The sequence below is a fragment of the Setaria viridis genome, chromosome 4, assembly GCF_005286985.2.
Source record: "Setaria viridis chromosome 4, Setaria_viridis_v4.0, whole genome shotgun sequence".
Lineage (NCBI taxonomy): Eukaryota > Viridiplantae > Streptophyta > Magnoliopsida > Poales > Poaceae > Setaria > Setaria viridis.
This window is the reverse complement of record NC_048266.2, coordinates 37,704,437-37,728,783: the sequence shown is the minus strand read 5'-3', so window position 1 is coordinate 37,728,783 and position 24,347 is coordinate 37,704,437. Positions and strand designations below refer to the sequence as shown.

The 24,347-nt window shown below is 46.3% G+C and overlaps 4 protein-coding genes and 6 non-coding genes across 10 annotated transcripts; 8 read left to right on the top strand and 2 right to left on the bottom strand.

Moving 5' to 3' along the window:
* The first annotated feature begins 3,947 nt into the window (after nt 1-3,947).
* On the top strand, nt 3,948-4,077 carry LOC117854318 (small nucleolar RNA snoR111). Its single transcript, XR_004640247.1, has one exon. It is a non-coding gene; the product is annotated as a small nucleolar RNA snoR111 (small nucleolar RNA).
* Nucleotides 4,078-4,158: 81 nt separating this feature from the next.
* Nucleotides 4,159-4,303, top strand: LOC117854327 (small nucleolar RNA snoR134). The gene has a single exon (XR_004640256.1). It is a non-coding gene; the product is annotated as a small nucleolar RNA snoR134 (small nucleolar RNA).
* A 60-nt stretch (nt 4,304-4,363) lies between these two features.
* On the top strand, nt 4,364-4,449 carry LOC117854324 (small nucleolar RNA U36a). Its single transcript, XR_004640253.1, has one exon. It is a non-coding gene; the product is annotated as a small nucleolar RNA U36a (small nucleolar RNA).
* Nucleotides 4,450-4,514: 65 nt separating this feature from the next.
* Nucleotides 4,515-4,608, top strand: LOC117854347 (small nucleolar RNA Z223). Its single transcript, XR_004640275.1, has one exon. It is a non-coding gene; the product is annotated as a small nucleolar RNA Z223 (small nucleolar RNA).
* Nucleotides 4,609-4,665: 57 nt separating this feature from the next.
* LOC117854355 (small nucleolar RNA Z278) lies at nt 4,666-4,784 on the top strand. Its single transcript, XR_004640282.1, has one exon. It is a non-coding gene; the product is annotated as a small nucleolar RNA Z278 (small nucleolar RNA).
* A 98-nt stretch (nt 4,785-4,882) lies between these two features.
* Nucleotides 4,883-4,986, top strand: LOC117854313 (small nucleolar RNA snoR97). Its single transcript, XR_004640242.1, has one exon. It is a non-coding gene; the product is annotated as a small nucleolar RNA snoR97 (small nucleolar RNA).
* Nucleotides 4,987-10,828: 5,842 nt separating this feature from the next.
* On the bottom strand, nt 10,829-13,504 carry LOC117852836 (uncharacterized). Its single transcript, XM_034735116.2, has 3 exons — nt 12,504-13,504; nt 11,652-12,360; nt 10,829-11,456 (listed from the first exon to the last, which is right to left on the bottom strand). Exons 1-3 carry the CDS (start codon nt 12,801-12,803, stop codon nt 11,227-11,229), a joined length of 1,239 nt encoding a protein of 412 aa, XP_034591007.1. The 5' UTR covers nt 12,804-13,504; the 3' UTR covers nt 10,829-11,226.
* Nucleotides 13,505-15,269: 1,765 nt separating this feature from the next.
* On the top strand, nt 15,270-19,461 carry LOC117852838 (probable beta-1,3-galactosyltransferase 2). Its single transcript, XM_034735118.2, has 11 exons — nt 15,270-15,752; nt 16,384-16,480; nt 16,607-16,668; nt 16,766-16,977; nt 17,056-17,119; nt 17,630-17,702; nt 17,845-17,965; nt 18,319-18,406; nt 18,494-18,619; nt 18,722-18,831; nt 19,000-19,461. The coding sequence occupies exons 1-11, from the start codon at nt 15,652-15,654 to the stop codon at nt 19,146-19,148; spliced, it is 1,203 nt and encodes a 400-aa protein (XP_034591009.1). The 5' UTR covers nt 15,270-15,651; the 3' UTR covers nt 19,149-19,461.
* Nucleotides 19,462-19,585: 124 nt separating this feature from the next.
* LOC117852840 (uncharacterized) lies at nt 19,586-20,644 on the top strand. Its single transcript, XM_034735121.2, has one exon. It carries the CDS (start codon nt 20,114-20,116, stop codon nt 20,513-20,515), a length of 402 nt encoding a protein of 133 aa, XP_034591012.1. The 5' UTR covers nt 19,586-20,113; the 3' UTR covers nt 20,516-20,644.
* A 133-nt stretch (nt 20,645-20,777) lies between these two features.
* LOC117852839 (uncharacterized) lies at nt 20,778-24,306 on the bottom strand. The gene is made up of 6 exons (XM_034735119.2): nt 23,953-24,306; nt 23,249-23,376; nt 22,434-22,603; nt 22,275-22,352; nt 21,615-21,759; nt 20,778-21,522 (listed from the first exon to the last, which is right to left on the bottom strand). Exons 1-6 carry the CDS (start codon nt 24,062-24,064, stop codon nt 21,109-21,111), a joined length of 1,047 nt encoding a protein of 348 aa, XP_034591010.1. The 5' UTR covers nt 24,065-24,306; the 3' UTR covers nt 20,778-21,108.
* Between the last annotated feature and the right edge of the window lie 41 nt (nt 24,307-24,347).

Genomic DNA, 24,347 nt, shown 5'->3' with positions numbered 1-24,347 from the left:
ATTGTGTAGTGTAGCCGCGTGTGTATTCGGCAGGGTTGATGGATTCGAAGCGCATGCCATGGCGCTCGTGATCTCGGGCGGGGGCGACGGAGGTGGGGTAGTGGCATGAGCTGTACGCGGGCGCGTGGCCGCGTGGGGGAGACGACGCGGGATGTTTCGGCAGCGCCGGCGCCAGGCTTGAAATCCTACGCGTACGCGCGGCTTGGTTCTTGTTCCAGCCTAATAGCTATCATATCACGTTGTTTAGTGCTCCCGTAGACCCGAATTTCAAGTGTTTCGAGCTTCATACACACGGCGAGCAACATGCACGGTAAAACCTACCAAGATTCTAGATTACTCTAGGGGTGCAAATCTATGACACTTTAGAGCATCTCCAATGCTATAAGACCAGTCTTAGTATGAGTTTCATGAAGAGTTTTATGAGCATTAATTTCTATGCCACATCACAAATTTTACTGACTTGGTAAGATATTTATGAGGAGAGAGAAAGAGAAGTTTCATCGTATATGAGAGGAGTTTTATCCCCGTGACACTTAACAAGCACAGTTACATAGTTTCCAATCTTGATAACTGTGCACTGAGATTGGCCTAAGTTAGCCGATAGCTCATAGTTCACATGGTTCTATGTACAAGGCAACTTTGAAGAACGTATTGTGAGAGAGAGTTACATCGAAAAAGTGAGCAAGACTACTTTACTCCATGCTAGTCTCATACTTATTGCACTGTTCAATTAGTAAAAAATTGATTTAGCTAGCTATAAGCCAGACCATTGGAGATGCCCTAGTATCCATCGCTACTTTTTCTAGTTTATATAATAAACTAATTATATTGGCTTTAAGATATCCGTCATCGCTTCTCCTTGGCCCAACTAGCTAGCTAGATGGCTAAGGTATTCACATCCCTTGTTTAATTCAATCTATTTATTGATGACCTTAAGGATATCTGCAGCTCCTCTTTGTTCAATTGAAAAGATGTTTGGATACTAGGTGCTACACTTTAGCAGTGTCACATCGAATATTCAGATGCTAATTAGAAGGATTAAATATGAGCTAATTATAAAACTAATTGTAGAACCCTGTGCTAATTCGCGAGACGAATCTATTAAGCCTAATTAATCCATCATTAGCAAATGGTTACTGTAGCACCACATTGTCAAATCAGGGACTAATTAGGCTTAATAGATTCGTCTCGCAAATTAGAGTCCATCTGTGCAATTAGTTTTATAATTAGCCTATGTTTAATACTTCTAATTAGCATCCAAACATCCGATATGACAGGTGCTAAACTTTAGCAGGGTGTATCCAAACACCCCCTAATTGATGGCCATAAGAACTAAGATATCCATCACATTGTTCAGTTAATTGATGATCCTTACCTGCTCCTATCATGTGCATCCTATCACACTCTCCAAAGATATCATATACTTAAGCACATTGACATGGTATCCAATGTGTCACTTTATCAACAAATATCTATATATGTTAGATCACGTTAAACAAAAAGGAGACATATATTATGAGAGTGTATCTCTAGTGCAGACAATCTCGTATTCATCTTTTTCTAGATTTTTAATATTGTACCATGCAAATTTAATATCATTGGATTCATATTTGAAAAGCGCTTTCTTCCTATACGTAGCATCAATTATGTGGCCATGAACATTATAGTATATATGATATTAACATTTTTTTAATCACCTGGCACGGTCTTTCCTCTCTCTTCTTTAAATTGCCATGCCACCAAAAAAAATTCATGTGTCACACTCATTTATTTTAACAAACGAGCATAAGATTGTGTCTATTTCATTGATATAGAAGGAAAAGTACAAATCCGGTTAGCCGGAGGTGGACAAGCTACAAGCTATTCTCGCGCTAAATTCGCTAGGTCTTTAGCCCTGCCTGCCAAGCAGAGGCCTCATTCTTGATTTTTTTCCATTACAGTGACCGCACCGGATTCATGGTGGCCGAAGACTCTTGAGTTCCTCTCTTACCGGATCTCCCAGCTGAACACTGTTAAACTTCGCATTCCCTACGTTGCACTCATTTAATGTACACGATACAATACATTGGGCGTATTCTAAATTTCTAACAACATCCTACGTGCACTTGATAAACCGATGACTTAGAGTTTGTTTGGTACTCTCTTCTGATTTTGATTGACTGTAGTGTAAGAAAAGGTATGAAAATGATTCTTTAGGTTAAATTTAAAGCGTGAAGTGATATTGAGGGGAAAGTGAATTGGAAGAAACTATTTTTTTTCACCTTAAATAGTTCGTTCACAGAATCACTTAACGAAATCAGTCTCCTCACAGCTCCGCCAAACAAGGTCTACAACATACAGTGTCCCTCTTTATTTCAATCCAGTAGTTTTTTCAAAGTTTCAGGACGGGATACCTGGTGTCATCAATTTGGCAACTTGCAACCCGCGGCTGCCTGCCCTACGAATGCTTTGGAAAACGTCGTCGCCGGGGCAAAACGCTAGAGCGCGAGGACGACAACCGTCGTGCGGCGCAGGAGCTGAGGACGCACCCGACGCGACACCCGCGACGCGGTCAGCGACAGAATCAAAAATCCATCGCGAATCCAACCCCACGACCACGAGATCGGGAACCCACCCTCAACCCCGAGTACTTGCATCACACACTTCACAAATAGCGCTAGATCTCATCAGAAACCAAAACCAAAGCTTTTCCAAACCTGATGCCGTGCACGGCGCACCGCACGCGCACAGATCCGCCGCCGCATGTGGGCGGTGCTCTGCTCCCCCGCGCACGCATATGCCTCTGGGATCAACCGCTAACCCCACGGCCCATCCGGCATTAGCTCGAATCAGCTGCTGCCTAACAGTGAACCCACGTGGACATGGGCACATGACGCCGCCGCCGCCGTGCACGGTGCACCGTCGTCGACTCTGCCGTGTGCTCAGCCGCCGGCGAATGGCGAGAATCGAAGGCTCAGACCTGCCTCGTGGTAGCCTCGTGCGTTCCGATACCTCGCTTCGCTTGTGCGTGGGGGACATGCGTCGTGGGCTCGTGGCATGCTGTACGCTTTGCTGCGATTGGGTTCTCGGACCGTCCGGGAGCAGTCGCCTGTTCCACCGGAGATGACTTCCTGTGTTGGTTTTGGATGCTTGTGGACTCTGGAGCGAGCGACCGACGCGGCTAGGACCAGACCAGGACTACGAGCCGGTTGCACCGACAAAAATGGTGGAGCATCCTTCACCGACAGGGGGTTCAAGCGGTTTGGTGCGGCGCTTTGATGGCGCTCCCAGGCAGCCTTGTGGCCCTTGGGCAAAAGCGCACAAGTCTTCAGAGTGGCATCAGCAAGAACAGTGCGACTGAATGAAGCCGTGTCAGCCACACTGTAGCATTCGTGGCAGCCGATCTTGGCAAATTTCCTCCCTTTTCCTATTTTTTAGCGAACATTTCCCGTAGCATAGGGCCATAAAGCTCCATAAATTCCCTGGGGGGCCTTTGCTTTTGTAACTCTGTGGAATTTAGGCCCATAAATTCCAAAAGTTTGGTGGCTCAGGTGGTGGGCTTAGAATGCCGTTCCCATATCCTGCCTGAATTACCTGCAAGATCAAGCCGAAATCCTTCCTGAATTCCATCCAGCCCAATATGTCCTGGGCCAGCCCTCCCTACCTTCTCAAGGCCCACTGCTTCTAGGTTTTCTCCGTTTCTACGCTCGCGAGGTTTCTTCCCTCCAGTCGCCGCCACGGAGAACTATAAATCAACGCAAAGCCCTGCCCTCTAATCATCAATTAGGGTTCACCCGCCGCCGCCGCCGCCGCCGCCGCCTCCGTCTCCGCCTCGAAGCAGCACTCGCCTATCGTCGGCGACGGAGTGTGCAGTGTGCTTGACTGCTCGTATCTTTTTTTTCTCTCTCGCTCTTTCTCGTAGTTGTTTTGCGATCTGCAGCTTTTTTCTGTTTTCCTCTCTTGTTTGATTGATGGGCGGGGGCACGAACACCTCTCCGTGCGGCGCCGCCCTCGCGAAGAGGGGATAGATCGACGCGTCAAGAAATCGTTTCAGTTGCCATGGCTCCAGTAGGCAATATGATTGTTGCTTGACCACAGTTTCGTCCCCCTCTCTTTTACCCCCCTGATTTTCCCCCCTTTGATTGATATCGCTTGCGATTTGTGGATCTAGATCGGTTTCTGCACGGTGCTAACCCCGGGCTTGTCGGATTACTACCCTTGAAGAAGTAGGCCCCAATGCCTGTGCCAGATCCACCATGCCATTCAGTGTTGCAGGCCATGACAAATCTTGTGATTGGTCTGTGTCAAAGCAATGGATACAGATGCTTCAAAACATCTCATCATGCTCTTTTCCCCTTTTGTTTTTGCTGCTGCGTTTGATTGATGGCAGTGATTTGACATTACCCGCGCTTCTGATCTAAACCGTGAAGCAAAGGGAAAAATAATGGTTGAATTTCTTAATATGAGCCATTTATGACTCGACGCATTCTCTTATTGTATTTTGAATCTCCATAATCTTCCAAAACGTGTGATTTGTTTGGCAGTGATGATACAACCATTCAGCTTAAAACGCCAGTTCTGCTTCTGAGAATTCGTGATAGATAGAGCTGATTCAAATCTGAGCCTTTCTCGCACTATTTTTATTATAATCATTGATTTTTACCTAAATCAAGAAGCATCTCATTGGCCGCTGATGAAATCGCCCAATGTTTTGGAGGCTGCAATCGGCTTCAAGTTCCTGCCTAGCAGGAAGAACCTACTTGGAGCCGCTGCACTCATATGACAACACCGGGCTAATCTGAGGTCATCGATGTTTATATCAATTTGTTTTACTTAAGTTTAAGCTGCTGTCCAAACTAAGTCGTCATGAAACTGTGCCGAGTTTAACTATCCTAGCGCAAGTGTTTTCTGAGTTGCGCGGAGGCTGAAAAACTCGGAGAGCATGTGTTGTCATCAGCTTCGTCTCTTATTACCGTGAGATGGGAGTTAAATAACAGCACGAGATCCGCTGTTCATTGCGCTGACCAGTATCTAGAGAGTGTTTTTGGAAAACCATCAGATATAACAAGAATAGAAAAATGATAACAAAACGCCCGCACCCAACTGATCACAGGCCCTCCATGAGGTTGAACGGATAAAAGTTGAAACTCAAGCTTATTTTTTAAAATTTTATTGGTAATAGATTACCATTGTAACTACCTACGTAGTTCAAAGTTTGACTGGACATCTAAAATGTGAAATTTGAACGTTTATATCCTTAATAGTTGTGGTAACTGATTTAGGATTTTTAGATTTAGTAATTTAGAACCCTAATGATTATGAACTTCGCCCTCACGAATTCACGGTTGCTACATGACAATTGTCATTTGTAATTTTAAAGTCATTTGTAATTTTTAAATTTCGTTTGCCATAACGCTATATTATCCCAAATCATTCTAAATTTAAACAAAGTAAAGTAATGGTTCGATAGTTGAACCTAAAGGCCTACGCAGGGTTAACAAAGTGGAACGTAAATGCATTATGGAGGATTAACAAATATCATTGTAGCCGTTTGGTTCAATTTGGATGTAACCGTGCACGCAATCGATCGGATACCGGCTTTTGAATTCCTCCCCGGCTGTGCTTCTGAGTCATCGTCATACGAAAAGATACAATAAGGCAAGTTACCCCCAACTCCCAATTACCCCCAACTCCCAACTTTAACACTATGCAAAAAGAAGATTTCCTATCACATCAAACTTGCGGTACATGCATGGAGTACTAAACGTAAACGAAATTAAAAACTAATTGCACAGTTTTGTTGTACTTTGCGAGACGAATCTTTTGAGCCTAATTAGTTAATATTTGGACAATAATTCACAAATACAAACGAAATGCTACAGTATGCTACAGTGCTAGCACAGTAATTTTGCATCTCCCAATTTGACCAACTAAACAAGGCCTAAGATTGATGTGGGATGTGGCTTATATGAGACGAGGCATAACAACATAATAGTAAATATAGTGGTACTCATCTTAGACCGCCGGATCCTTTGCTCACATGCAGATATAAATGTGTTCTTGCATAATTACTGCGATATCTAACTTGTCATTGCTATTTTTAGCCTTTGTTCAAAACAACGAGCATCCACATAATAGCTATAGCAGTCACATTTGCTTATAGGCCGGCAAATAGGGCCTTATGTTTATTGTTATTTTGCTTCAAAACTCCATTCATTTTGCTCTCTTTTACAAACTCATAAAGGACGGCCTCCTAAAATCACGTCAAAATTTGTGGTGATCGAATAAATCTCTTTTGGATTTAAATTAAATTTTTAGAGTTTACTGTTTTTTGTAATTTATTTTTTTGAAAGGAATTTTTTGGTAAACTATTTGAACTTGTAGTATCGTTTTGATTAAAAAACGTGGAAAGCATATCAGTTCATGATAATTTGAAAACCAACAAAAATATATAGATTTGGCTAGTCTGCTGGAGTGTACTGAAATTAGGAGATGAAATTTGGCCAGGCTGCTAGATATGCTGTAAAGGCAGTTTTGAGAGGCAGGGGAAGATTTCCTTCAAGCGGAGGGCAGTGATGAGCTGACGGCAAGGGCTCCACGACCGGTGACAAGTGAACGAGAAGAGCGTGGGGAGGACGTGAGAGAGGATGTGTAACACCCAGTGTTATTAAAAGTCTAAGAAGGTTATTAAGAGGTTGATGATGAAATTTGGGTTAAAAGAAAAGTATTATGAGCCAAGTGCGAATTTGAGCCAAATTTGAATCAAACATGAAATCATAAGCTGAAAGTGTTTGGAACTCAGTGGAATCAAGCTTGGGATCAATTCAAGTCATAAGCATCTCAAATGCAAAGTCAAAGTTGTTGACTTGGGCAAACAATTCACAATATGAAAATTTCCGGTCTGAAAACAGTGCTAAGTACTTAACTTCGAGCTTAATTTCTGAGAAGTTTTTCATTGCAACTTTAGATCTTGAAGGACCCTAAGTGATATTAGATAAACAGACAATCATTTGGATATGTTGTTGGACAGTAAAGAAAAAGAATTGAAATTTTAATCAGAGCTCAAAGTTTGGAAGTTGGACTGTTTTGGGGGTGATCACTGACAGACTGAATGGCAGTTGCCATTGAACTCTGAAAACAGTGATGAGTGGCCTACTTTGGATCAAGTTTTTGAAGATTTCTACATGTAGATATTGAACAAGATCATTAAAAATGGGATTTATAATATATGGTTACCAAATGAAAGTAGCTCTTGGACAAGGAAAAGTCTGTTTGAATATTTAAATTGGAGTTCAAAAATTGAAGTTTGCACTGTTTCAACTCTGACTGTTAAACTGATGGACAAGTTCAAGAGGTTCAGTAAGAGCTCTTGTTTTGCACTAAAGTTCAGAAATTTTTATCTCCAAATCCTTTGATCGTTGGAAAAAAAGTGCTATCTATCACTTGTAGCTGTTTATACCAGCTCCAACTTTGGTTTTAGGCTCATGGCGAGTTGAAGCTTGGTTTGGACGAATTTAATCAAAGAAGAGGTTAGTTTTCTATGCACATTTGAAGTCTGCAGCCCGGCAGCATCAGCAGCTTGTCGGCTTGGTCACCGACGTGCCTCCGCTATCGCTTAAACTTGAACGCCAAGCAGTGTTCGTTTGACCGCCGTTGCCCCGCCGCCTCTCCTTGCTTTGCGCAACCAGAGAATGCTCCAGCACAACACGTTGCAAGCAGCTGCTGTCACCGGTCACCGACGTCGCGCTCGCCTGTATATGCCTACTGGCCTTGTTTTTCTTTGTTCCGCATCTTTGAGCATAGCTCGCCGGCCGTAGCTCATCAGCTTCCCCATCTCGTCGTTGCTCTGTGCCGCTGGCCAGTCTCTCTCTTTTGCTCGCGCGTCTGCCTTTGTCAAGTACGCTGCTCTGGCCATGTGCGTGAGCCTCGCTCCATCCCTACCTTTTCTTGCTGTCCATGGCCTCGCCACCACCTCGTAAGCAGCCCCAGCACGAACAGCTCAGGCACACTGTTGGCACCGTCGTCTGTGCACTGGCACAAGTTTTGAGCAGAGTCGCAACTCTGCCTTGCTTCCTTTTGCCCGTGCATGAACAGAGCAGAACTCAAGCCGCCCATGAAATTCGTGAGTTGAGATCCACCGCCGGCCGATTCCTTCACCACAGCTCCAAATCCACTCCGCAGTCCACCGAGACCTCCAACACCGGCAAGGCCATCCTGGACGCCATCCTCGTCGCGTCCGTCCGCCGCCTCTATTTTGCCAAGCCGCCACCGATGAGCACCACTGTAAGCATCCCCTGAGGGTCTAGTTGTGTCACGCATGAGCCGTACGTGTCGCTTTTTGCCGAGGAGTCGCCGTAGTCGAGCCGCACGCCGCCGCTAACCCTAGCGCCGCTTGCTCCACCGCCGATCACCGCCGTTCGTCGCCGCCGCTAGCTTAACCACCCCAACAACACCACCCGTAGGTGGGCGTAGTCGAGGCAAGTCCAGCCATGTAGTTGTCGTCGCCGGAGACCCCGCCGATGGCGAGCTTTCCGCTGTAACTGCCCGTGCACCCTCGGTCAAGGTCGGGGTGTGACCTGGTTAACCGGACCCGTGAGGGTAGGACGGGGTGAGTGAGAGTAGGTTTTTCAGGGGGTTTGAGGATAAATTGATTTAGGGTGTTTTAGAAATTAGATTTAAATTCAGTCTTCATCTTTAATTCACTATAATTTGTAGGAGTGTTCAAAAATAGGGAAAACACTTTTTTTAGGTTTGTTTTATTTTCCTTTATGCATTAAAAATTCTTAAACCCTTGGAAAAGATAACAAAAATTAGGTATTTATTTAGTACCTTTATTTAAGGTATTTAGATAAATACTTAACCTTTATAAAATGTATAAAATTTTGAATAATGTTTTATTATTCACAAATGCTTATTAATCCATATGAATTAGGTTTTGAGATTAGAAGTTATTTATAATGCTTTTCTAAATCAAAGAAAAGGCTTAAGTTAGGTTAGTTAAGAAAATAATTTGTGGGTTAATCTTTTATGGGTAGTTTAGTGTTGACTTGCAACTTTATCTTGAAGATGAAGATAAGTTGTATAGTCAGTGTTTCAAAAGGTTTTGCATACCCTAACTGTGACTTGCATCATATCGTAGAACCTGAAGTTCCTGAAGTGGATTTCGTGAAATTATTTGAAGATCGTCAGGAGTTCGAGAAGGGTGTTGAAGTTGCTCCTTTTATTGAAGGGTTTTTCCAAAGGAACTAACATTTTTTGACCCCAGGCAAGCCCCCAGAGCATCTACACCTATTATTTTCAGAGATTTATATTCACATGTCCAAATTATTGGTTATTTCTCTTTTTATACATTAAGTCTAGGAGTTGATTGAAACCTTACTTTTATGCACAATCAAACCTTCTTGTAGGACATCTTTGCCACCTATTCAAAAAAATTAGTAATGTCCCATGCTTAGCAAAGCATAGTTATGCTATCCTTATCCTTTCTGAGTACCTCTGGTGCTCAGCAACCTAAGGCAATATTGTTCATACATGTTTATATCAAGGAAATGGCCTGTTTTGAAAATAGTGGATGAAAGCTTGGATGGAATCAAGAAAGGAGTCTTGAGTTCCGTAGTTTCATCTATTCTGTTAAATTGGTTAAGGCCCATTCGTTATCTTAACTTTGGATCAAGTGATATTATCTGGTTGCTCACTACCATTGGTAACCAGCAAGCTCGGTAGGTTAGTTGGCTCTTTGATTGGAAATATCCTTACTCGTGCTTGGCGTGAGGAAGAAAGGCAGGGACGTAGTCTGAAACTCACATGGAGATCAGGCTAGACGCGGGGTCCCATGTGGGGGCGCATCCTGGGTAATTATGTTTCTGATATTTGGGTATGACTAATCGAAAGGTCGTTATGTGCAACCCGCGAAGTTGTGCATGGCTGGTGATTAGGTATCTCCTGCAGGATATAAATCGGTCCGGATCGCCGCAATTCTCGATTATGAATGCACTTGATCATAGCTTAAGCATCGTAGAGTAATCAAGTTGAATATAATGTTTTCCTTGAATTAATATTGTTGTATGATGTTTAGTTCCACTTGATTGAGCAAAATATTTTATTCACCTAGACTGGTGAGGTAAGAACTAATTATGGTTAAAATAATAAAACTAAGGGTCCACAAGTAGTAAGCTTTTCGCAAAATGTTGATTCGACCAGTACACTAAAAAGGAATCATACTCCTTGAAACTTTATTTTAATCTATCTATACTGGTTAGACGGGTCAGTCTTGCTGAGTACCTTCGTACTCAGGGGATCCTCTATTGTTGTTTTCAGTCGTGTAGCAGCAGTCTACCGAAGAGGAAGGCCCGAAGAACTAGGATATTTTACGGGTTTCGTAATACCCTAGTGTTGAACCTAGTTGTTTAATTACTTTACTTTCTGAACTTGTTTTAAGTTTGAAACTCTTAGAATGGTTTAACTTGCACTCTAAGTTTGTTTCAATCTATGTAATCATTTGTACCTTCAGTATTTATGTAAAAATGTAATATTTGTTGATGCTTTCCTTTCGTGGAAATGATGGCTAAGATTCAAGTTGTATGTGGATGATTCGGGTTGTCTCGAGGATACTCGACGAACTACTGGATTTAAACTGTTTTAAGTGTGTTATGAATAATTACTGTTTTGATAGTGATTAGGCGCACTTAAGTCAGTTTAAGTTGGACGGTTTTTTCATAGGACATGACTAGAGATGGTGTGAATCAGAAAAAGTGGGATGACCTGCCCGCTCGTTTTTGCCGGACAGGCTTGTCGCGCATCTTTAGATCTATCCCTTGTCGCTTTCAACCAAACACTATCATATCTAGGATCAACCCATCCCGTCTCGTTTTAACCTTGGAACCAAACCCATGCTTAGAGATCATGCGTTTGGCTTTGGCAGGGTTGCCCTGAGCTCCAGGTTCACCGTAGCACATTAGAGATCCTGTGTTTGGCATGGTTTCACTGAGCTCCAGGTTCACCTGTTACTGTAGCAGGGAGCGGCCGGTAAAGCCAAATTTTTGAGCTTCAACGGCTCCACGCTAGTAGCACTACAGTAGCGGAGCCGGGGCACACCGAAGCCGTGATAAAATAGGCCGGGTCTGTTTGAAGCTTAGAAGTCTAGAACAGAGCAGGTCCAAGAATAGGCTCATTACAAAAACAATGCGTACACTGTTCTCGCAAAAAGCAAATACACGTTCTACATTTCCGGTTTTCTTTCCATCCAAATTATGCGTTCCAGCTGTGCTCGTCAATGGACAGTGGTAGCAATGACATGAACTGCTGCATCTCCAGGCCGAACTCGTCGTCGGTGACGGCCGACGACGGCCCCGGCGAAGGGGCCGTCGAGCCGCCGCAGGCGCTGAACCAGTCCCCCGGGATGAAGCCCGGGGCGACGCCGAACATGTCGGAGATCCCCGCCTCGCTCGGTGTCCTCCTCTTCGCCGGCTTGAAGTCCTCTGAAACGCATCGGTTTCCCAATGCAACAACATGTGAGACGATGATGATCGCGTTTGCACCGTACGTGTTGTGTGCTCGTCCTAATCTACATTTTATAGCAGACGATCGGCGTCAGTTTCTTCGTTGATCCTGATTTGCGCTATCGTTTTTTCTTGGGGAAGAGAAGGAAAGAAAAAAGCTGAGCGAGAACTGACCGTAGGTGAAGTTCCATTTCGCGCCATGGTGCATGTCCTCTCCGGGCAAGCAGTGCGAGGTCTCGTCGCTGTCGCTCCCGGCGCCGGCGCCGTGGACGGGCAGCCTGCAGGAGCCGGGCTCGCGGTACGTGAGCGCGGGCATGGAGTTGACCTTGACCATGGTCGGGATGTGCCGCGGTAGGTGGTCGTCGCCGAGCAGCAGAGATTCCAGCAGCCCGGCGCCGCCGCCGCTGCTCGAGGTGTCGAATTGGTTCGAAGGGAGCTCGTGCGCTCTGGTGGGCAACGGCGGCAGGCCCGAGGAGACGAAGCCACCGTGGCCGAGCGCCGCGCCGTTGTCCTGGTGGTGGTGGAACACCGGCTGCGGCGACTGCTGGCTGCTGGCAAGGTGGAACACCGGCATCCCCTGCATCTGGTTCAGGAGGGGGTAGCTCTGGTTGATCAGCGGCGAGTGGGACGCCGTGGCGGAGCCCGAGGGCGACGGCACGGCGGGAGGCAGCGCGAACGGGTTGTTGGCGTCGTAGAGGAGCGGCGGCGGGAGGCCGGAGTTGGCGTTGCCGTCGGCGTCGGCGAACGGGTTGATGTTCTGCGCGCGCAGCAACGCGATCTCCCGCTCGATGTCCGGCGGGTAGAGCGGCAGCCCCGCGCGCTGCCGGCGCTTGAGGCGCGTATTCCAGTAGTTCTTGATCTCGTTGTCCGTCCTCCCGGGCAGCTGCGAGAAGCCAAAAAAAAAGATCATGAAGTTTTCGTGTCTTGATCGATCAAACACGAACAATTACAATCAAAAGATAATATTTTTTTGAACATTACCAACAAAGATAAGATTTTGCAAGAACATTTGTGGCGGGGACTTACGTGCGACGAGATGCGGGCCCACTTGTTGCCGATGAGGCCGTGGAGGCGGAGGATCTGGCGCTCCTCCTCGGGGGAGAAGGGGCCCTTGCGGAGGTTTGGGCGGAGGTGGTTGGCCCACCGGAGCCGGCAGCTCTTGCCGCAGCGCTGCAGCCCGGTCTCCCGGCGCACGGCGTTCCAGTTGCCCTCCCCGTGCCGCCGCACGTGGTCGACCAGCAGCTTGTCCTCCGCCTGCGTCCACGGCCCCTTCTTCAGCACGCCGCCGCCGCATCCTTCCACCCCGCCGCCGCCGCTCCTCGCCATCGTTCCGTCCGCCAGCTTATTCACCTCGGCCTCTCGACCCCCCGCTTTACTGTGTCAATAGCGTGACGTGGCCTTCTATCCTCCCCTCTCGGCCCCGGGAGCAGGGCAGAGAGAGCGAGAAGACGGCGATCAGTTTATCCGGCGAATGGTGGCCCAGCCGGCCGGGGAGATCGAGAGCTCCTCCCGTACGCAAAAATTGTTCTGCACCTAGACCGACCAATTAGCTCAGGCTCCCAATTGCGCGGGGACCGGAGGAACAAAGCAAGCAGCAGCAGCAGCCATGCAACCACGCGCAACGGCGGGCTGCTAGCTGGAACGGGACGGGGCGGCGGTGGGGGTGGTCGGCGACGACGGCCTTCCGCCCCTGGCGCGGAGGGAGGGAAAGACGAAGTGGGGAGAGGCGGAGGAGGAAGCCGTGGTAATGGCGGCAGGGGCCCGGGGTGCAGATAGAGGTGGTGATGAGGTGGGTGGTGCAGCTCCCGGATCGCTCCCGCCAAATGCTCGCCGCCGCGCGCGCGCGCGCCCTATTTGCGCGCCGCGTATTCCTGCGGACTTGCGGTTACCGACGCGCGTGCATGGCATTTGCGTGCATGGCTTTTGTTTCCTAAGTTTAGGCGCCTGCTTGGCATTGGCATTTTTATCGTCGAGATCGCAGGAGGTGCATTTCTGGCCGGAGTCGTGTCCGGCTATGTAGCTAACGTACTAGCTCACTCTCTTTAGACACCTTCTAGATACCATATCACTTGCATGAGTATAAAATGGCGTCTTGCATGGCCGAGAATCTTTAAACGATCCCTAGATAATTGAGGAACCGTTATGGTAGTGAGTTTTAAGATTGATGTGAGAGGTGATCATGTTTCTTAAATTAGCTAGAGCTACAAAGTACATACATGTCAAAGGTAGCCTCAAGGTATGGGTGAGACAAAAGGAATAGCAACACATGTGCAAGTGCGATCTGTCATTATAGATCGACTAACAATGGTTCAAAGTGATGACCAATATATTGAATTTTGTTGTGCATGGTTATTGCAACTCATGGGAATGCACCCCAAGTAGGGTCCAGGGAGGGCACATGCCCCACCTCCCCAACTTATGTTTTGATCTTCTTGTGGACTTGAGCAATGATTGCGAAGCTATAGTCTTAAAAAAATTTAATAACATATACTATCCAAAATAAGCCTGCATTAACGGAACAATGCTGCAACAATAGAAATGGTTAGACGAAATCCATCAACAAATCGTGTTCATTTTATATGCATGAACAAAAGTGGGAGATGAGTCATGGTGGGGAGTTTAAGTTTGATGAGAGGTGATAAAAACAAGTCGACCTTTTCAATCTTTACTTTAGCATTATCTCAATAGTCCACATATATATTATGTAAACATAATAAGGCAGTCAAGATGGTCGGAGCCGGTCAGGGAGTGGAGACTGGAGACAACATGAGAGATAGAATAGTGGATGGTTTGTGAATTGATGTCATAAACTCTTGTAGTGGTTAGCTAAGGTCGAGAGTGTAGACTGTATATTTGTACGTATCTATGTCGGCAGAACAGGGAACTAGCTCTCCGAAGAAATTGGCTCTGTATCGCGTATGCCGGACATACCACCAGAGGTTAGAGCCCTCATCTTATCTTGTTGACCGATGCAAAATGTATTTGGACTTTGTTTTTGGGAGGAATTAAGTATATTTGTACTTTTTTAAAAATGTATTTGGACTATTAGTTGCACACCTGATGTCCAAGGCACGCAATAACTACTGCCAAATTGTTTAGTCCAAAATCACACTGCCGAAATCAACCGGAACTTTTAAAATGCTGCAGAAAATAAAACACTAGCGATGTGTCGTGTCATTGTTCAACACGAAGGTTCGATAGGCAGCTACCGGAGCCGGCCAGACCAAACATATGTTCGGAGAGCAATGCTGATTCGACAACCTCCAAATCGTTGATCCAGCGCACCCACACGCGTCCCTGAACGAACGAGGGCGAGGAGACGAGGAGCACCCAAGCGCGGGGACGCGCGCACGGACTCGGCATCCCGTCCCATCCACCGCCGCCCGCCGGTGCGCGCGAACAGTGTGAAAGCGGTGGGTGCCTGGGTGGAACCGTGGAAGGCCCACCAGACGCGGGTGGGGGGGGGGGGGGGGGGGGGGGGGGGGGGGAGGAACACGGGGAGGTTCATTTTTGTCCCACGCGGCAAGTTCCTGTTGGCCCCGTGCCGGGTGCTCCACAAGTTTCCCTTGCGCCTGCTTCCCGGTGCGTCGCGCCGCCACGGCACGGCACGGCAACTGCAAGCCCCCAACGCGGCGGAGGAAGGCGGCGCCGGCAGCCCGGCACGGGCGTAGCGGCGGCGCAAGGGGAAGCGATCGAGCACCGCCCGCCCGCCCACCCGCCCTACCCGGCTCGTGAAACTTAAATAATCCTACGGTCTACGGAACGGCCTGGCTTTCTGTTCCGCTACAGACGCCGTCCGAATTCAGAATCCGACGCGCCCTCCACCGACCGTCCAACAGAAAGCTCCTAGCTCCAGCAGCAGTGCAGCACCACTGCACCAGCAAGCGAGCGAGGGAGCCTTCCATTAATTTACTCGCGGCAGGGCAGCCGAGCTGTACACTGTGCCCTCTGCAGCGTCGGTGGCCGCCTCCCGCCCGCGCACATGGGTCTCATGGGGGGAGGGTGGACTGTGGCGCGCCCGGTGATTAAAGAATCCAGGACATGGCTTCCCCGCCCCGCCGCCTCCAACTCCCTCTGGACGTCCTCCTGCTGCGGGAGCTGAGACTCAGAGGAGGAGGACGACGAGTAGGCGGTGGTGGTCGCTGCTGGCGGCAGTGCTGCGGCGGCGGCGGCCATGAGTTGGAGGAAGGGAGGCGGCGCGGATGGCGTGGCTAGGAGGTGGGTGCTGCTGCTCTGCGTCGGGAGCTTCTGCCTCGGCCTGCTCTTCACCAACAGGTAACCAATCAATCAATCCGGTGCCCGATGGGATGTTCAGATTCGAGTACATTGGCGGCTCGTTCTGCATAGTCCCGAGTATTCGTAGGATGGATGCGGGTGAGATCCGTGGTCTTCTGGTGAGCTCGCTTCTGCATTTTGGGGGGAGCGGATGTAGGTTGACTTGACTGAACATCTGAACCAAACTAGTTATCTCCACTCGTGAGCAGGGCTTTATTTCCCTGAATTCATCGAGAGTGTTGATAAATGTCTGAATTGGGGGTGCTCCTCGTGGCTTCAAGCATTCATACTTTGTGAGCGTCGTTATGTTGGCTTCAAGCATTCACCAGATGACTTGGATTTTGCAACTGAATTGTTCGGTGCCAACGCGTGCAGCAGAGGTGGAATTAGGCTAGCTACCATATTTTTTTAATTAAAAAGCTCTTAGGTATTGTGAATTGTATTTTTACGCTTGGGATTCGCTAGGTCATAACAGTTCTTTGTCACTTAGACACCTTTTGCCTCAATCCGATCATATTAATCGGCCTGATTTCACTCTGGTTGCAGCATGTGCATTCTTCTATGAGTTTTTTTTTAATTTATTTCACCAAAGGTATGCGCTACTTGATTGTGATTTTTTTTCTCTCTCCAGGATGTGGACATTGCCTGAAGCAAGTGAGGTAGCTATACCAAATGAAAGAAGAGGGAAAGAGTCTGAGCTTATGGCTGGAGACTGTAGTATACAAAAAGTAATTTAGTCTATTGACTCATTTAATTCTTTTCAACATCTAAATATAACCTGGTGCCTCTTAAGTATTGAATATTATCATGTGCCCGATTGATCTTGATGCAAATTTATGCCCTTGCGTTACCAGGTTCAAGGAAAACACGATTACAGGGATATGTTACATATCTCAGATACTCACCATGATGCCCAGTATGTGATGACCATACATGCCTTCTCTCTCTCTGATTTGATTCAGGGAAGCTTCAAGGAAATTGTTTCTAATTGCAGTTGAACTGGCTTCTTGCAGGACTTTAGGTAAGACAATAGCAAACCTGGAGACAGAACTCTCTGCTGCAAGAACTCTACAAGATTCTTTTCTCAACGGATCTCCAGTGTCCGAAGAGTACAAGGCTTCTGAGTCTACCGGTAGGCGCAAATACCTTATGGTGATAGGCATCAATACTGCTTTTAGCAGCCGCAAGAGAAGGGATTCTATCCGCAACACTTGGATGCCTCAAGGTTTTTTTCACAATGATTTCCCCTAAGCGCCTCATTGATAATATAAAATATTGATGGTGAAGTAATTCTTAAAACCAGGAGAAATGAGGAAAAAGCTGGAGGAAGAGAAGGGGATCATAATTCGTTTTGTTATTGGTCACAGGTGTGCTACATCTCTCCTTTTTCTGTATAGGTTCCGTTGAATTTGCTCCATTAACTTGCATAGACTGCTAACTGCATGCATTTCACACGCTTTCGCTAGCATATGAAAATTTGTCTCACATCACCATAATTGATAGTGGCGACCCCTATCATGCACTGCAGATATACCACTGTAGTATGAAGAAATCTGTTTTTATCACACACTGTTCCTTACAAAAAACTCTTTATTTGAATCATAAGATCCTTTTCTACCTATTTTCCAAGTGACTTAGCTTTGTTAGCATTTGATCTCATAAAGCTTCTAGCATATCAATGTATGCCAATGTTAAACTTTGTAGATATCAGCAAGATCTAACTAACTCTAAGTTGGGAAGAAGTCCTCTTACTTTTTGTGTTGTTAGCCTAAAATCTTGGACAATCTTGTTTTTCTTTATTTCACTCAAACACATATTTTCCTTTTTAGTTTACTGACAGCTCCAAGCAAGTGATGATTGGGTATGCTTTCTTTCAGTGCTATTTCAGGTGGAATCGTCGACAGAGCTATTCAAGCAGAGGATAAGAAACATGGGGATTTCATGAGGCTTGTAAGATTTCACTTTATCTGGTTCAATTACTGCTACTTGCTGCTGCCCCATTGCCTTCTAGATCCACATGTAGTTTTGAAGTCATTATTACTTCCTATTTGTCTTTTTGCTCTAATTTTAGTCATTTGCACTTGAATTGTAGGATCATGTTGAAGGATACCTTGAACTTTCAGGCAAAACAAGAACATACTTTGCGACAGCTGTTGCTTTATGGGATGCTAACTTCTATGTGAAGGTTGACGACGATGTCCATGTTAATATAGGTATTAACCTTTGGCCCAGTGCCTTTTACTATTCTTAAGGTTTGGGGCAGTATGACCGTAATTGTGTTACTGTCAGTTGGTCCCAAGGTTCATTTGAGGCCATTAGTGTTGTCCTTTTTCTTCTTGAAAGTATTTCCTTTGATTGGATACTAACAAGTATTTCTAAGGTACCAAGTACTTGTTTACTGGTCTGAACTTTAAGTTTGATGTTGTCTAATCTGTTAATTCCAAGGACCAAAGAAAAGTTCGTCAAGTGTTAGACTGTTAGCATATCGAAGGCTCATGCTCCCACTAATTGTCCTTTTATGTTCAGCAACATTCTATTCCTAACATAAAAAAATTTATGTTTGCAGCGACGCTTGGAAATATCTTATCCAAACATATTTCGAAGCCCAGGGTATACATTGGATGCATGAAGTCTGGCCCTGTCTTATCTGACAAGTAAGTAAAAGAAAATAGTCTCATTAGTTTGTTACCTTGTCTACATGCTTTATATGCTAGCAGTTACATGAGATTGCTGCTGTCCAGGGATGTCAGGTACTACGAACCTGAGCACTGGAAATTTGGTGAAGTGGGTAACAAATATTTTCGACATGCCACTGGTCAATTGTATGCTATTTCAAAAGACTTGGCAACCTACATATCAATAAACAAGTGAGATACTACCTAACCTAGTTTTCCAGAAAGATAGCACCACTTTATCCTGTTTCGTGCCAGTTTGTACTAACCTCGTCTCTGCTAATTCAATAATGGCAGGCATGTTTTGCACAAGTACATCAACGAGGATGTTTCTTTGGGAGCTTGGTTGATAGGGTTAGATGTTGAGCATATTGATGACCGCAGACTATGCTGCGGCACTCCACCTGGTGAGTTTCTGTTACTTTGTTATCAGAATGAGTTCAGATTGACAGTCTGATTTACTTGAGTATTTATATGGTACTTGCTCAAAAGCTACGGCTGAAGTTGCTACGAAAAGTTACAATATCCTTTCTCATGCCAAATTTTCATCATGAATTGCTTTTTTTTTATCACAGATTGCGAATGGAAAGCTCAGGCAGGGAACACCTGTGCAGCCTCGTTCGATTGGAAGTGCAGTGGTATCTGCAACTCTGTGCAGAACATCTGGGGGGTCCATACGAGGTGTTCAGAAGGTGAAAAGGCGCTGTTGACTGCTTCTTTCTAATCAGAGCGAGTGATTTGAGATCTACAGGGTTCATCAACAAGGCTGGAAGGTGCTCTGTTGTGTACTTAGATCGAGCGCATTGTACAAAATTTCTCTGATTCATTTTGTAGGCCTGTAACTAGCTAGACACAGTTTACGATTGGGCAACACTGCTGGAGCAGACCGGGATTTTACTCAGCGTCTGCTGGTGCCAATCGAGGACTCGAGGGGGTGTAGAGCTGATCGATTCTTTTGACATCCCATTTTTGTATCGACCTGATAAAGAAAGAGCTACTACTCTACATATTGCAGAATAATGGTTCCATGCTATTCATTCAATTGCATCCTATTAAAAAAACCCCGCTTAAAAGAAATATATTATATTCGAGCATTTCTCCCTGTCCTTTACACACTTTTCTTCTCATCCCTTTATACTCTTCAAATTTCGAAATGCGCTGAGCGCCGTGTAGCCAAGCCCAAAAGAAATGTCCACAATTTTGATCTGAACGTCCCATTTTTGGATTGCAATGAATCATTTCAGTATTTTTTTTTATAAAAAGTACAACAAGTAGGCGTCCTCGAACTGGGCCCCAAAAAACAACAACTCGACTAGCATTTCGGCAAGATCGGATCGGCCTAGAGCCTCTCTCTCCTGGCCCGCCACGCACAAAGTTTTGAGTCAACACTTACCAATCTCCAGTCCATGCCTTCCTTGGCGGCTTGGCGCGTACGCCTCTGCCTCCCTCCCATTTTCCAATCGCCCCCCGAATCCCCGATTCGTCACCCCCCTTCCCGCCCGGCCTCGTTTTCGTTTCCCTCCACCCATCCTCCCGCTCGCCACCATAAATCCCTTCTCCCTCCTCACCACCAATCAAATCCGCGCTCAATTCCAAATCTCCCTCCCACCCTTTCCAATCCCCCGCCACCGCCCTCCCGATCCACTCCTCCCTCCACGCGCCCCCACCGCGCCACCTGCCCGCCCACCCATGGACCGCCGCCTCCGGTCCCCGTCGCGCCGCCCCGCGGCCCCGCGCGCGGACGAGCGCCAGCGCGGCGGCCTCAGCCTCAGCCCGCACCGGTTCCTCCGCCCGGGCGCCCTCGCGCGGCTCCGCGACTCCAAGGTCCTGGCCCGCTCCCTCCGCTGCGCCGCGCGGGCGCCCCTCCCGCCGCCGTCCTCCTCCTCGCTTCCCCTGTCGCCCGCGCCGGCCTCAGCCGGGGACGGTGTCCCGTGCTTCCTGGGCCCCGCGGCGCGGGGGATGCGGTACCCGCTGCGGAAGAAGCTCGCCGCGGCGCGGGGCGTGGTGTTCCTGCCCCCGCCGGAGGCCGCGGAGGCGTTCGTGGACGCGTTCGCGGCGGCGCCGTCATCGGACCTCGTCGCCGCGCACTGAGGGCTGGTTGCTGCTCGGTGTGCTCGTGGCTTTGTGTAGGCTGTTAGATGATGTGTAGATGGATCGGGTTGTTGTGTTTCTAGCTTCTTTTAAGAATTTGGACTAGTATAATCTAATCTTAAGATCTGATGCTCCGGTGTGTACAATACAGTACAACTTAGCAATTTTTCGTCTGTGCATTGATTTCGTTCTTAGCAGCGATTCACAGAAATCACATGAAGTCGAATTGCGTCATTCATATTCAACAAATTGAGAGAGGCAATTTACACGAAACGTTTCATTCAGATTCAACAAACCTCGTCTCAACAGGATCACAAATCTGGCCAGATTCTACAAAGTTCGTATTACCAGGATCACAAATCTGGCTCGGCGATTCACTCATGACCTGATCAGGCACACTTTACCTGCATTTTGGTTTATTAACATCTTCGTACATGATAAACGCCACTGCTACTTGCTAGTACAAAGCTGTGTTCTGCCTATCTTTACACTTATAAGATTGAACATCATTCCTCTCCACATCTCTCTTTTTCAACAAAACTGTTGAGATACATACAACACCAAAAACAAGCGAAGCAAAGCAAAGTTTGGTATCAGCTCTTGCGCAAATTCCTGCTTGCTTGAGAAGCAAGTGCGATCGACCTGGCGTCGATATCATTCATCATGTAGTCCCTTTCAGCGCGGCGCCGCTGCTGTCTTTCTCGCTTGGCTCTTTTGGGCGCCAGCCTTGCTTCCCTCTCCACATAGGCGAGCCGAAACCTCTCTGCTATCGGTATTTCAGGTGGATCATTAGGATTTGATGGAGCAACAGGTCTTCGAGGGGCAGCAGAAACTGCCCATGTTTTGGGATCAACATCCTCAACTATGGAATGGTCTAGTGGTACGCTTGCCAGTGCTTCAACTGGGACTTTCGACCCAGAGAGGTCATAAAGTGATGGCTGTGGGTTTATCGTAACCCGAGGGCATTCAGCAGCTAGAGTTTCCTTTGAGTTATCATCTATCTTGGGCTGCAAGGGGAAAAGATTAATCATGAGATACGTATTAGTGAATGATGAAGGCACAGCGAATCATTGCTAGAGAAGTGAACATGCAAGCATACCCAAACAAGCCATCTTAAAGACTCTGCACCGCCTCCAATATCTAATGTGTCAAGTTCCTCCCACGAGTCCTCTTCAAGAGTATTCAGTTTGGGTTTCAAGAGATTCAAGCACCTCCTTGCAGTGAATTCACTTCTTGGACAGCCTCTGCAACCATGGGGTTCAAGCTCTTTTTAATATCCCACTAATCAAACTACGCATAGTCAACAATGGTCATTAAATCTGCCAGCTATTCATTAGCAGGAATGCAAACTAAAATAGACTTGTGCCAACATGATCAAATATAAACCAGATTTTAACCATAAATATTGACAACTCATATAAGATGAGTTAGTTATCTATGAAGAACCACCTAATTTTCTGCCTCAGGCATGCATGCATATATTCAGTTTCAGCAACCATCAATCATTGCGGTCTTACCATAATAGATAAATCAAGAATGCTGATATTGGACAAGTAGTATTTCTTAGAGGTGACTAACCTAGCACATACAGGCTACAGGACTGAAGTGAATTCAATCTCCACCATGTCAATAACAGGCATGGATAACACCACAATGTTCACATAGTTATTCAGAAAGAAATTGGAGGCAAAATCATGAAAGAACATATTTGAGATTGATTGACCCTAAGGTTATGCATGCAATTTGTTGGAAGTCATACCCACATCTCAATATCTCCAAGGATAGGCAATGGCTTACAATCTTGGAAACACCAGCATTAGTAATTTTTTCACAGCGACTGCATGAGAAAGATGTCATAAATAAGATATAGTTTCTTGAACTTCTAGCAAGTAACAGCTGACAAGACACAAACCCTTACCTAATATCAACTGCCCGTAGATTACTACAAACATTTGCTACAGTAGCCAAACCAACATCAGTTACATCAGATCCAGATATATCTAGGATTTCCCAGGAGCTTTCAGCAAGAGCAGTCAAAACTTCATCATTCAGGAGCCTTCTTCTCCTTGCAATAGACAGAATTGCCAACTGTTTCATACAATAAACTCAAAATCAATATAACATGCATAAGTACCAGTAGATATCACATGTCAGCACATGAACTAAATCAACAGAAATTGTTTTACAATTACTGGACCTGACCACTTCAAAAACCCTAATGCACATAGATGCATATCTTAGGTCAAAAACCTTTTGTTCTAACAGTTTCTTCCTGACTAGTGGTCATATTGACATCCTGTCTGGATTGTGTAAGTGTTTATCAGGTTAATGAGCATCGTGTATTGTATTACATGCTATTTACATAATGAAGTTTCAAATCCAACAGCAAGCAAAGAAAGATAATGTAGATTCTCACTTCTTGCTGTTGTTTAATACCCTTATACCCTTATATTTGAGCTTCAAAGCAAGAGTAACAACTTACAAGCCAACTGGAAGAAAGAACATCCCGTAAATTAAATTAATAGCGTTGCGAGCCATCAGATCAACTACAAGAACATGTATTTTCTTTTTGTCAGTCAATGAACACCACCATGTCAATAAATTGGGCTACAATCACAAACTAAAAGGTGAACTCTATCTAACTCAAGATTTAGAATTAACATTTTATTCTGGCAACAAGGCAAGGATGCATCAACTGAAAACCTAACAAAAGCCAGGGATGAATGTGAGTACCTTTATATGGGGTGGAAAGAAGGCAGCAAATTCAGAAATATCAGCGATGATATCCTCAAGATGCTGACCAAGTGTGCCAAGACACAGGCTCACCAATTTCCGAGGTTTAGCCTTCTTTGAGAAAGAATCTGAAAAGTGATGAATTGCACATTAATATTTGGAGATAAAGCTTCAAACATGCATTTACAGGGAGTCAGGGACAATTGGAAACCGATAGGAAGAAATATTAAATTATTTTGATCTGTACAACACTTGATGAAGTTATTTTGATGAGTTTGTTAACACAAACTGAATGAGGCTTCATTCCCTGTTCAATACAAATTAACTGTTGTGTGTAATCTTCTTGGCAGTATATCAGAACAAATATCCATTAACAACTGGAATACATGTCACTTACTGAAAGTTAAGTGTCTCCCGAGATACAATTAACAGAATGATAAAAGTGAAGCACACAACACCAATTCTGCAAACTAAAGCCAATCAATAGCTCCAGGGATAATATTTCCACCACTGCTTTTATCATCCTAGAAGGTTCTCAATTCTTTCTTTACATCTTTCGTTTTTTCAGGAGATACCCCACTAAATCAACCACGGCAACTCTAAGCAGGCCCGCGTGACCAACACTGTCAGCTGACTACTCTTAAATGTTAGCTACCCAGCATAAGAGATTTGATAGCTCGAATCAGGAAGAATCAGGAGCTTACAGAAGGAGGGCGATGGTAGGAAGCTCTTGGGCTTGGGGTTCTGGCGCGGCGTGACACGGACATCGCTGAGCGACGCCGCCAGCTCGGCGACCACCGATTTCCCCTTGTCCATCCAGCCCCCGAGGGGTCAGATCGAGGGCAGCCGCCGGGTCCCCGAGGCGGGCGCGGGAGCGTACGGGGCTGCGAGCCGCGGCAGCAAGGTGGGCGCGGGCGAAGATGGCGGCGGCGCGCGAGCCGGTTGGGATCGGGGGTAGCAGGGATGGAATCGGGAGGTCGGCGACGGCGAGAGCGCGGTCGGGTAAGACAGCCGCGAAGTGGCTAGGGGGCAACGGAACAGTCGTGCACGGCCGGCCGCCGGAACGGGAGAGGCCGTCAATTTCCGTCGGTTCACTTAT

Coding starts and splice junctions, on each gene's coding strand:
- LOC117852839 (XM_034735119.2), bottom strand. CDS start 24,064: ATGGACAAGGGGAAATCGGTGGTCGCCGAGCTGGCGGCGTCGCTCAGC. Junction 22,604..23,248: donor TCTTTCCACCCCATATAAAG/GTACTCACATTC, acceptor TGTATGAAACAG/TTGGCAATTCTGTCTATTGC. Junction 21,760..22,274: donor TTGGAGATATTGAGATGTGG/GTATGACTTCCA, acceptor CCATGGTTGCAG/AGGCTGTCCAAGAAGTGAAT.
- LOC117852836 (XM_034735116.2), bottom strand. CDS start 12,803: ATGGCGAGGAGCGGCGGCGGCGGGGTGGAAGGATGCGGCGGCGGCGTG. Junction 12,361..12,503: donor GGGCCCGCATCTCGTCGCAC/GTAAGTCCCCGC, acceptor GGCTTCTCGCAG/CTGCCCGGGAGGACGGACAA. Junction 11,457..11,651: donor GAAATGGAACTTCACCTACG/GTCAGTTCTCGC, acceptor GATGCGTTTCAG/AGGACTTCAAGCCGGCGAAG.
- LOC117852838 (XM_034735118.2), top strand. CDS start 15,652: ATGAGTTGGAGGAAGGGAGGCGGCGCGGATGGCGTGGCTAGGAGGTGG. Junction 17,120..17,629: donor CGTTTTGTTATTGGTCACAG/GTGTGCTACATC, acceptor GCTTTCTTTCAG/TGCTATTTCAGGTGGAATCG. Junction 18,620..18,721: donor ACCTACATATCAATAAACAA/GTGAGATACTAC, acceptor CAATAATGGCAG/GCATGTTTTGCACAAGTACA.
- LOC117852840 (XM_034735121.2), top strand. CDS start 20,114: ATGGACCGCCGCCTCCGGTCCCCGTCGCGCCGCCCCGCGGCCCCGCGC.